A 12,146-nucleotide genomic window follows, 5' to 3' on the forward strand; every position below is an offset into this window, starting at 1 on the left:
GATGACTAGAAACCAGTTCGTTCATATTTTGTTTGTGAGTAGCATGTTTTGTTTCCCGCTTAGGCAAGCTGACTCTAAACCCAGGTTGTGAAGAGGACCCACTTGGATTTCTTACGGGATTGTCATTGTTTTCCACGTTCACACTTACATCAGGAACCCACCTGGAAGGGATGTTACGCAGAGAGTGAGTTTGGGGTCAACCTTCATTGATCTCTAATTAACGCAGCACGCTTTATCGACGACACTGTCATTTCCCCACCGCCTCCTCCTGCTTTTCCTCTGCCATCCATCAGGCACCCACACGTGGGGGGGACCTATTTTCGGATTCTCTGTTCTTTTGTTTTATTTTCCTCTTTTTTGCACCAGTAACAGATTGTCACGATTACCCCGGCTTTAAAATATCTCATTACCGGTCCTGCAACTTCTGCCACGTTTTTCTTCTTTCCTTGCCTCTTCCAGCCCCTTTACATTTCCATATGAATAGTAGGACCCGCTTGGCAGGCTCTTGGAGAAAACCTTCCGGAATTCTGACTGCGGTTGCGTTGAATTCTATAGCTCAGTTTTAGGAGGATGAATAACCTCAAAGTCTCGAGTCTTCTATTCTGTGAACTTAAGTCTTAACTGTTCGTTGCCTTAGTAGGAATCTGATATATTTCTTATAAACATATATTTATGACATATGTATCTTATATATATATATGCACACATACACACACATATATTCAGTCTGGACTTTCGTTATTCTTGGCGGGAGAGTTGCTGTGAAACACGTAGCTTCGCCAGTTGCTGAAAGTGGAAAATCCCTCTTTGGTTCTTGGACGGAGTCATAAATTTATATTTTTAGCTTCCTCCGGCAGTCATAACTTTCACAAGACTGCAGCCCGTGATGCAAAAGGGGAGCTTCCCTTTTATCTGTTCTAAATGGATGTGTTTATCAATTCCGCGTCTGTTGTGCACAGATCTGGCTGCACCATCTGGCTGCGTGCCGTGTGCACTCTCCGCCTCCCCTTTCCAGACCCGCAGCCCTTTTTTTTTGTAAGCCTGTCTCCATCCTTCCGTCTCTCTCTCTCTCCTTTGAGCCAAGAATCCCCTGAATTGTTTCCAGTTTCCATTCTGTCTTTAGAGGTGACCTGAACTTCAGGCAGCTGGTTACGGGGATGAATCAGCGAAATCGTTATTATCCGAAGGATAAAAATAAATGCATTTCACAAAAGTCACGTTTTGCGGACGTGCGTTCGTTCGTAAGCCTGCCTGCGATGGTCGGAAGGGCTGACGTTGCACCACGCTGTTGCTAAAATCTCGTCTCCGAATTCTCCCCATGCTTTCTGCCCGCCGTGTAAAGAAGGAAGTACCTATTTGTAGCCAGTAAGAATAAGTGGAATATTTCCTATTAATGTATCAGTTTATATTTCAGTTGTGTATTGTTTTGAAACAAACCCGTGGGTCTTGTTCAGAAATGTCAAGTGTGAGTTGATCGAACTTCTCTTCCTTCGTGAGTTAAATTTGGGAGTTTCTAAGGCATCTACAGAAGACAAGCTGGGAAGCCAGAGGATTATTTCATCGTCTCTTATCAAATACGTAACTCTGAGTTAGATCCCTTTCGGGGGAGGATGCTCTTTCATGATGCCCACATGGAATCTACTGATCTGTTCTTTGTCGAGAGAAATTGAGATGACGGAATTGGCATTTCCCCCCATCTTTTTGAGATTACCCACATCTTTTGGCACTTCTCATTTGCCAGGCTAAGTGCTTCATCGGCGGCCCACCCCAACAAATCTCTGTGCGACATAAACCCAAGAAGCTTACGAGGTCATTTAGCAACCAGGGATGGGCGCCCGATAAAAAGGAGCTGCTCTTAGCCCCAGTCTTTAATGTTTTGGATAACTTTATCGTTTTGCTTTACACTATAATTATTAAGAACTTAGTTTCATTTTTGGATTTCACATCCATAATCAAGATCTGGAAGAAGGAGCCCATATTTTAACTTGCACTACTGAGTTTAGGAGATGGAAAAAATTTTTGAAAAAGCGAATTTGTGATTACTGTGTTATCGTCTACATTTTAAATATTTTTTAATGAATTTCACCAATAATGACTTTTTTGGAGGGGTTGTCTAAGTTCTTACAGCAAACTTATTTCAGTTTCTTCATGTTCTGCCTCAGGACATTTGCACAGGCTGTCCTGGTTTTCTCAGTATGTTCTTTGGCTCCCTCCATCTCTACTCTTTCTTCATCATTTCATCCTGTTCATCCTTCAGATGTCATTTTAGGTGCTACTCCTTCAGGAGTACCTTCCCCCTCCTGACAAGGTCGATGTGACCTTGATAACAGTGGCTCTCGGTTCTCCGTACTTTTTCTCCTTAGAATTTCTCACAGCCTGTCACTTTAGAGGGGTGATTTGTGGAACATCCAGCTTTCTCCTTGGACAGTGAGCATCAGGGTGGGACTCACGCCGTGGAGCCCACTCTGCCGTCTTCATACCTGCCTTTTGATGACTCTGTGGGGTCTGCGTGACTCCGTGCCTCGGTTAATGCAGGATGAAGCGTACTTTCTCTATTACCGAAATGCAGACATCATAGATTTGGGAGCTGAGTCTCGGAGCGGCCGGGCTCCACATAGGGTCAACTCAAAATCGCTGGGGCTGTGCCCGGGGAATCTGCATTCCCAGGATGGAGACTCAGTTCTGAGGACAGGCAGAGGAGCCTGTGTTGACGCCCATGTATTTCTGCGGCGTGCGTGCAGTGAGGATGGGCCCATTTGTCAATGATCTCTAGTCTCTGTGGCTGACACTCATTAGGTTCATGGCAGGAGCCTCTGGACCTTTTGTGGCGCCCCGCCTGTGCGCACAGGCTTGCTGCTTGACCCTGAATTCATCAGGGTAGGCGAGGGGCTGTACCAATGGTCCCCGGATGTGGAAAAATCTCTTTCTTGTTGGTGTTGCCGTCAGCTGGGGAGGCAAAGGCATGCAGCGTGCCGTCATCGAGGGATCCAGGATCCTCCCGTCGTTCTGCTCCATCTTCTTGTAGGGCAGCTCTTCCCCGCTGTGGTCCCCTGAGAGAGAATTAGGGTCTCCTGTGGCAGCCAGTCGTGCAGATAATGCACTGAGTTGTCTCCTGCGCGTCTGGGATGGTCTTAGCTGGGGGCCGTCCTTGGGAGCGTTGAGAAAATAGTCACTCGAGTCGCTTTTGGTCGAGGTTCATTTTCTGGCGGGACCCCCGTTGCAACAGGCTGGGGGGACCTTGCTGTTCCCCTGACCTGTGGGGACAGAGGGTAGGAAAAGCACAGAGGGTGAGAATGAGTCACACAGCCCCGCTTAGATGCAAGGAGACCGGCGCAGGAGTTTGATGGGTACGAGCCCGAGACAAGAGCAGACGGGGGCGTTTTCAGGTGAGCTGTGTTCCTTTAAGGTTTGTTTTTGCAAACTTGTTTTTGCTCTCTCTGTATGACAGATGGTAGGCTGGCCTGAAATTGAGACTATAGCCGGAGTGATGGGGGACCCGTTCTCACCACCGTCCCCCCCAACTTGCAGACTCCACAGAGACCCCAGCCACCTCGGTACACCCCACTTACGCTTCTTTGGTGCATCCGTCTTGCTCATGGCTCGTTTTTCTTTTCAGCGTGTCTGTGTCCGATGAATACCAGAGAACACGCCCTATGGTTTTCTTCTTCCTCCCCTGACCTTTCTGAGTGGTTTTCCCAGATGAGTGTATTGATGACCCAGGCGGATAAGGGACCCGCTTGTCTACCCAGATTTTCCCGCCTCCTCCATCATTGTGTTTCCTGTTGGTCGTTTGCTTTAGGAAGAATTAGGAAAGAAAAAGATGCAATGGATCATATCCGCCATCCCTGGGGCCGGCCACATGCACGCACACCAGCCGGTGATCCCAACTTCCAAGCTGACTGTGTTGAAATGACTCCGCCTGCTTCTCTTGGTGCCTCCAGCCCGTCTGCTTATCTGGGGTGCTTGGTCCACGGTTTTTCTCATCCTTATTGATGATGCCCTTTCTCTCTGTGTGAAAGCAGTTCTGCAAAAGTTAATTGCCGTCAACTGGAGGGGCTGTGCTGTGTTTTCCTGCAGAGCGAGCATGGAAACCAACGCACGGCGATCCATTGTCTAAAAGGAACAGAATCAAAGCTGGGAAATTTGGGGGGGGGGATGAACGTTTTGATGCAAATGGAGCATGCAATGATTTCTTCTTTGAGAGAACGAAGATGCATGCTTCCTGTCCCTTTCTCTTACCGATGTCGACCTCTTAAACTTCATTCTCTCTGTGGATGCCTTTAGTGAAAGCGATTGCTAATTTTTTTTTTTTTTTCTCTAACAATGATCTAATAACTTCTTTTGGTCTTTAAGTAATAGCAGGTATGGCTCTGGAGCTGAGCATCGGGGCTATGATGAAAATGAGTACTGAATCTTGAGTCTTGGTCTGTTTGGGCTGCTATCGCAAAAAAACTATAGAGTCGGGGGGGCTTATAAACAAGAGAAAGTATTTCTCCCGGTTCTGGAGGCTGCAGGTTCAAGATCAGGGTGTCTTGTCTAAGATTTGGTGTCTGTTGAGGACCAGCCTCCTGGCTCACGGATGACCGTCCTCTTGCTGTGTCCTCATGGGGTGGGAGGGGTGAGGGAGGTCTCTGGGCTCTCTTTTATAAGGGCACTAATGCCACTCATGGGGGCTCCACCCTCATGACCTCATCCCCTCCCCAGAGCCCCACCCCCTAACACCATCCCCTTGTGGGTTAGGCCTCAACATCTGAATTGGGAGGTGGGCACAAATATTCAGTTTATAGCACCATATATTTGGAATCTGGCCTGCTAGATAATAACTATTTCAGTGTGCGTGACACTTTTACCAGAATTTCCCCTTGGGGAAAATGTACACGCTTTTTTCTCCTACTTTGTCAGTCTAGGCAACGCCAAATGCAGGATTTGGAACTTATTTCTAGCGCTCTTGGTGACAGGGTTCCTTCTGAAACTCCACTGGTTTGCACGTGGCACTCGGGCTTGCGTTTTTCGAGGGCAGCCCCTGTGTAATGATTTTGAGGCTCTATGAATTGGTTATTGGTGGGTGACGCGGTGTGGGAGTGGTGTTGGGCAGACCTGCCGTGGACAGCTAAGCTGTGCGGTGGGTGAGTTTATCACCCTCTCTGAGCATCCATGCATTGGTGACAGGGGTGCCTGCCTCCTAGAGCTGGGTCTGGATGGGACCCTCGTTGGTGCCTGGCTCCTAAGATTAGCTCCAGTCCTATCACCAAGGCTGCTCCCAGCGGATGGCGCCAAGAAGGTCCCCACCTCCTGGGCGATGCACACGCCTGGGATGGCGTCCTGGTCAGTTGGGCGCCGTGAGCGCTAGGACACGGACTCTGAGTGGTTTATTCACTCAACTGAGGTGCACTGACATTCTCCTCCTACCCGTCTCTCCGCTGTACCATGGATGATGCTTATTTGCGATTTTGCATAAATACCCTGTTTCGTAAAATCGAGAGACTTTGTTGTTTTCTTGGATACTGACCTCCTCTCCTTATCACAACGATGCACTCGCCGTGCCGTTTTCTGCCGAGAGCTGGTTTGGGATGTGCGACGGGTCCCGTTGAATTCCAGAAAGTTATAATTCCCAGGAATTTACTAAGCCCAAATCCTAGTGATCTATCCTGGAAGGGATCTTTTTTAACCTTTGCAACTTCCTTGACCAACAGGATGGCGCCGTTTGAATAATAAATACGGGAACGAGTGTGGAAAGCAGAACCTTATCCGTAAAAACTGTTCAAAACCAGTGTGGCACATGATCACGGGAGAAAACTACACGGCCAGGGGCACAGAAACTATGATTTAACTCTCAGGTGTCCAATATATTTCTCCACATCCACACAGCATCTGGGGAATACCTGAGTCAGCTTTAGTTTCCAACTAAGATTTATAAAGTCAACTTTATATATATATATATATATATATATAATATATATAAAATATATATACACATATATGCACACACAACTTTATATGCATATATATATGAATTCCTATCAGGTGCATATTTTTGTCTTTTTCTGATCCCTGGTAAGAAGCGTTTAAAGTGAATGTCTTTATTATTTCTGTTGGCCCATTTGAGTGCCAACCCAAAGGAAGATGTGAGTATGTGTTTGTGTACTGATATATTCTTTCAAACGTATGCCCTATGCAGATAGAAACCCTGCCATTGCAAGAAGACAACTATTTCAATTACTATTTAAATGGTTTTGCCAAGCCGTCCAAAATCTTATGGGCTTTATTTCCATAAGGTGGAAGTTTTCTTCATTTCACGTAGTTTGGTCGTATATAACCAAATGATGCAAACATTGAGGTTTTGGTGGGTGCAAGTATTTAATCAACGCAGGGGTGTGTGTCAAATGGTTTAGTGGCTGGAAATGAAAACAGTTCCTAGGAAAAATTGAGCCCACGTAGAGTTATAATTTGTAAAATTTCAAAAAAATTAGGCCAAAAAAGCATCTTCTTGGAATATCGTATTAAATTCGGCGTGCGTTTTGTTCGAAAGGAAAGTGCCGACGACCCGCGCTCTCTCTCTGAGAACTGAGACGGCTAGATAGGATGGATGTGTTAGGTATCTTTCACTCCTTGACGGACCGCTTCTAAACCCATCTCCTGTTGGCTTGTCTTTCCTAGGTTGACCTGGCCGTCTCCATTTCCGAGATTTCTCTTAAAGAAAAAGTCAGGGAACTGAGTCCCGAGGAGGAAAGGAGAAAATGGGAGGAGGGACGCGTAGACTACATGGGGCAGGATGCCTTTGCCCGCATCCAGGAGAAGCTGGACCGCTTTCTGCAGTAACCCGTGCGGTCAGGCCGCACCCCGTGTGGTCGGACGGTGTTCTGCTGCGTGGTCCCGTTCCACGGACATCTCCGGTCCTTTCAAAGGGAAAAGCCATTCGACTCTGTGCCTCTATTTATGGTTGAGCAACTCGAGTGCCTCTCAGAAACGACATAACCATGAAAACCCAGCTTGAAGCCCCCCCGCTGATTCGAGCTGACTGTGCCTCCTTAGCTTGCTCAGCCGAGCGGTCCTTTCTTCTTGTCGCCCTGTCAGCAAAAGGGAGCGGGAATAAACGTCCCGTGGACCTTTGGCAGCGGCCTCTGGGCTTGCTCGAAGGAGCTCAGAAATGCCGCCTTGGACCAGGTGCTACCGTATCCATCCGCCATAGGGTTGGACGTCACTGCAGGTTTCCTTCTGTCCCCAAGCTGAGAACGCTCAAATGTGTGTTCAGTTCCTCGGGAACCCTCAAGAATGCAAAGTCCTTCCCTTGAGGACGAAGCAGAGACCTTGAGTTGTGACTCGCCTTTAAGGACTTCGCGAAGCCCGTCGGAGAAACAGCACCGGGGCCGTCGTTTGTCTTCTGCAAAACCCAGTGGGACCTGCGCGAGCCGTTGACGGATGCCCGATTTGGGAAAGGCCGGAGGTGTTTGGAAGAGAGATTCTAGCTGGCCTGGGGGGACGTAAGGGCTTCTAAACGGGCTTACCGCCCGGTTTAGAAGAACTGACGTTTATACCGAGTCGTTTCTGCTGACACCTCCCTCGGGAGGAGGGGATCCGGAGCGGCTCTTTGCTCAGAGGGAAATCCGTTTGCAGACGCTTGGCTGCCCCTGGCTGCGTCTCGCTACCTCAGTTTCTCCATACTGTCTGGCATGACTGCGCTCTCCCAGCCATTTCAGCTCAGCTCTTTTGAGAGAATTCTCAGTTTTATGAGACTGGATGCTTTACGCTTCGGGAAAGCCTCGTCTTCGGAAGTCTTCCCGATTTTGTGAATGGATGCACTGGGCTGGATGGAGCATCTCCCGCGGTCACCGTTCGTGGCCACTGCAGTTATAGTTAAAAACGGGCTTCCCTGTCATCAAGAGGGAAATGGGATAGTTTTGAGGTTTGAATGGTTGCTTTCTCATGCCCGGATTGCCGGGCAGTGAAAGGTTAATTGGACGCCCCGTTTGGGAGAAGGTGAGAGGGCCGTGTTAAGATTCAGTGCATGCTTTTGGCCTCGTTTTGCATCGCCTGGAGCAGGTGACGCTGCTGGGCGGTCTGGGTGGAGGTGGGGCGTCCGTTGTGGCGTTTGCTTGTGCAAGGCGTGAGTTAGGAAGGGGTTGTTTCTCTTGGTGTGTGGGCGGTTAAGGATCTGAAGTCTCTCTTGGGATGACACATACGATGCTTCAGGGCCCACTGATAACAGCCATGTGGACATAGCCTTACGGGGTTGGGGTGGGGTCATCCCCAACCATCAGGGTAACACCATAAATTCACCCCCGGGAAAAGAACGTCGGGGGCTTGGTGCTCTGGTGTCGGTCTATGGAAAACAGAAGCCTGAGCCTGACAAACGGGAGAGGGGCTTCTCCAGAGGGTGGATGGGTCAGTCTGGCTCAGCTTCTCTGGAGGAGAGAATTCACGTTGACGCACGCGGGTTCACCGGCTTCCGAGGTGCCTTCCAGTGCAAAGGCGTTTCTTTTGAAATTTGAACTGTGTACCCCTCGCTCCCTGGACTCTCATTAGATCTCTGTAGGGAAGCTGCCCATCTTCCCAGCATTGGCTTGTTAATTGCACTCATTCATTCATTCATTCATTCATTGATCCATCCATCCATCACGTGGTTTTGGCGGTCCTCTCTCGACGGCAGGCGTTGGGACAGGTGCTGAATCAATATGTGAGAAGTTCAACAACATTTTGATGACTTCTGAGTCCCGTCCATCTAAGAGGTGTGATTCCACGTTATTTCCTGAATAACGCCCATGCCAGAATCTGTGCTGTGTGATGTCAGGACTGCCCAATTAGATAAGTTGAGTCCCCGAGAGATGTGATTTGTGATTTATCGCTAAATTTTTGCTACAGAGAGGAGAGGTTTTTGTCTAGGTTTTTCTGCTCTAGAAATATTGCCGAATTATTATTTGGGGGCAGGAGGTAATGGCACGGGGAAGAAAGACGTTTCTGGATATACGGACTTGGCCGGGTGGATGAAGCTGTGGAGACTTAGAGGAACAAAGTATAGTCTTTTTGTTCCCCAAAGTCGCTTGGTCACATCCTGCTGGAAACTGTCTGGGTCTTGAATGCCCGCCAACCGTCCTCCTGCTAATGGTTTTTGGTGTGGAACTGCCCACAAGTTGAAACAGAATGGGGTTTCTTTATTTTTTTTTTCTTTAAATGTTTTTTTAAATTATTTTATTGAGGTCACGTGGGCTTATAATATTGTGGAATTTCAGGCGTACATCACTATATTTCGGTTTCTGTATAGACTGCCTCATTTTCCCCACCAACGGTCTGGTTTTTATCTGTCACTGTATATATGTGCCCCTTTACTCTTTTGGTTGTGCCCCGACCCTTTCTGTTCTGGGAACCGCCACTCTGTTCTCTTTGTCCATGTGTTAGTTTATCTTCCACATATGAGTTAATTCATACGGTGTCTGTCTTTCTCTGTCTGGCTTATTTCGCTTGACACAATACCCTCAAGGTCCATCCACATTGTCGTGAATAGAATGATTTTGGCTTTTTCATGGCTGAGTAGTATTCCATTGTGTAGATACACCACGTCTTTATCCAATCATGGGTCGATGGGCACTTGGGTTGCTTCCACGTCTTGGCTATTGTGAATAATGCTGCGATGACCGTAGGGGTGCATACGTCTCTTTGAATTGCTGATTTCAAGTTCTTTGGCTAAATACCCAGTAGTGGAATAGCTGAGTCCTATGGTATTTCTATTTTTAATTTTTTGAGAAATCTCCCTACTGTTTTCCATAGTGGCTGCACTAGTTTGCATTCCAGAATGGGGTTTCTTTCTGTTGACCACTCCTGAATTGGGAAAAGCAGACCCACAACACTTTCTAATTTCGTAGCTCTCTGCTCTTTAGAGTATAATGTTATCATACTGATCAGATCACTGCCTTACATTTAACGTCGATGTCTTATGTGCCCGCTCCTTCCACCACGCTAAGAAACAAAACTGGAGTATTTTTTTCTTGGCGCACAAAACACCTGTGGCTACATTTTGGTGCAGCTCCAAGTACACCTGGTGCATGAAATTCTGTATCAGACTTTGCAGGTAAAACACATTTTCTTTTAAGTTTAGGAGCAAAAACTGTACTGGCAGTATTTTAAAGATAGCACCAACTGTTAATCAAGATTGTGAACAGAAGGAATCAGCAATTTATAATATTTATAAACCATAAATTCTCAATTTATAATATTCCCTCCCAGTTTATATTTATAAACTAAATATTATATTTAATATAATAATAGAATCCTCCAGAAAAAAATAAATGACTAAGAGAATATCAGGTAACCAAGTCAGCTGGGTTAGAAACCTCTCGTGTAGCTGCGTACCTTGGGGAGGAAAGGCATTGAGACGTGGAGAATGCTGCATTTAATAAATTTAATCTCTGGAAGAACAGAACTTGTGAAAATATTTGAGGATCTCTCGCATTCTAAGGTTGCATCAGAGTTTACTTGTCCGGAGAAGTTGAGAATCATCATATCAGCGAGAGATTACTCATGCTTTTTTTGGAATCCTTTCTTCCTTGCTGCCTCCTGGCCAGGGTCAACCTGAGACCCAGTTCCTACTTGGCCTCGGCTCGAGAAGAACACAGACGCTGAATTGTTGGTCTGCACGCTGCTTAGCCATTTTGCATTCAAGTGGGTTTCTTCCAGGGAGCATTCAAATGGGTTGCTTCCATTGAAGTGGGTCAAATGAGGATGGCATGAAGGAACGAGGCCAGCCAGAATTCATAGCAGAGTATGCAGAGCGTCTGGGAAGAGAAAATCTTGCAGGGGCATTTTTTTTGGGAAGCTGACTCTCGGTGGCTGGCAGACCAGCTGGTCTAGGCACTGTGCCCTCAAGAAGACCATGGAGAGCATCAAAGAAGACAGTATCCGCTGTTTATGGACTCTCCAGGGGGCCTTTTGAGTTTGGCTGTGGGAGCCGTATTGCAGGTGGTCCCTGAGGAACGGGCCTTCATCAGCGTCGCACCCAAGTTGGGCCAGGTTCCCATCGTTTCCGACTATTCTGATGAGTGTCACCTTCAACCCCAAGTTGATGTCCATTCTGGTCCTCTCCTTGGGTGAAGAATATTCTGCCCCCTTTTCTGGAGGCGTCCCCGTCTTCCTAATGGCTGACCCTTTTGGTCGAGGAGGCTGACTTTCGAGATGGAAGTACCGGAATGGTTGAGATTTGCCATGCTGTGATGAAACGGTTGGGGTGATGTCCCCAGACGACACGTGTCTTCTCTCTCCGTATGGGATCTTTATGCTAGCAAGAAACTCACTGGATTGCTTGAGCGAAATGGTGACGATGGGGTGAGTGAGTGGGGAGGGTCAGAGGTGAGGGGGAAAAACTGGAGGGCTGGTATGGTCCACGGACAAGACCAAGAACCGCCCATGGGACCAGGCGGTGTTTCCTCGGAGAGATGCTGCCAACAGCCCAGTGCGGAACCAGGAGGCACACGTGATGAGCTCAGCTGGGTCCTCCTTGGCTGCCCTTGGCTGTGGAGGGCAGCACATCTTGATTGACTGTCCCACCTCCTGCCCGGCGGGGAGGAGGAGGGGACCCTAAGCAGCGTTGGGCGTGGACAGCCAAAGATCGGGGAGAGACTGATGAGCAGAAGGAAGAACAAGACGGTTTCCTTCGCTGGCCTTCATCCAGACCTGATGAGTGTTTCTCAGACGCTAACGGCTAACTTGGCATAAAGCCCCGAGATCTTGAGTCGCACAAGATCCACCAACGCTATGGGAACGGAAGGGGCGGGAATCCGTAAAGCATTTAGAGCAACATGTGCACCTGTCAAGGACTTAGTAAATGGTGTCCACCATCATCATGATTTTCACCCTGAGGCCACTTGCAGGCTCGCGGAGGAGGGTTGAAATCAGTGAGCGATGAGTGGCTGGGACGGGCATGGGGATGGGGACGGCCATGGGTTTGCCATTTGTTATCGGTGACTTGGGGGAACCTGTCCTTGGAGCCAGGTCTCTGAAAGCTCACGCGCCCTCCAACCTGCTGCCTCAGAACCTGCGGAGATCAGCCGAGACCCCCCCCCCCGAAGGAGAAAAGCAGGGGCTGTTCAGAGCTGTGACTGAGAGACACACAGCAGGTGGACGACATGTACGTGTGGTTCAGAATGTGACAGGAGGCA

At 48.1% G+C, this 12,146-nt stretch overlaps 1 protein-coding gene across 3 annotated transcripts in view; it reads left to right on the top strand.

Annotated features, from left to right (window-relative positions):
* The window catches only part of GYG2 (glycogenin 2), a 69,788-nt gene that overhangs the window by 26,111 nt on the left and 31,531 nt on the right, over window positions 1-12,146 (top strand). The window contains exon 9 of one of the 3 annotated variants that reach the window (XM_070603599.1): window positions 6,658-9,518. The exons of 1 other annotated variant lie outside the window; for it this stretch is intronic. In XM_070603599.1, coding sequence (XP_070459700.1) covers window positions 6,658-6,819 — 162 coding nt within the window. In that variant the 3' untranslated portion in view covers window positions 6,820-9,518. Of the gene's footprint in view, window positions 1-63; window positions 187-6,657; window positions 9,519-12,146 lie in introns of those variants that run through there. One more of the 3 variants, XM_070603602.1, reaches the window with a different exon arrangement.

This window comes from Equus przewalskii, chromosome X (genome assembly GCF_037783145.1).
Source record: "Equus przewalskii isolate Varuska chromosome X, EquPr2, whole genome shotgun sequence".
Taxonomy (NCBI): domain Eukaryota; kingdom Metazoa; phylum Chordata; class Mammalia; order Perissodactyla; family Equidae; genus Equus; species Equus przewalskii.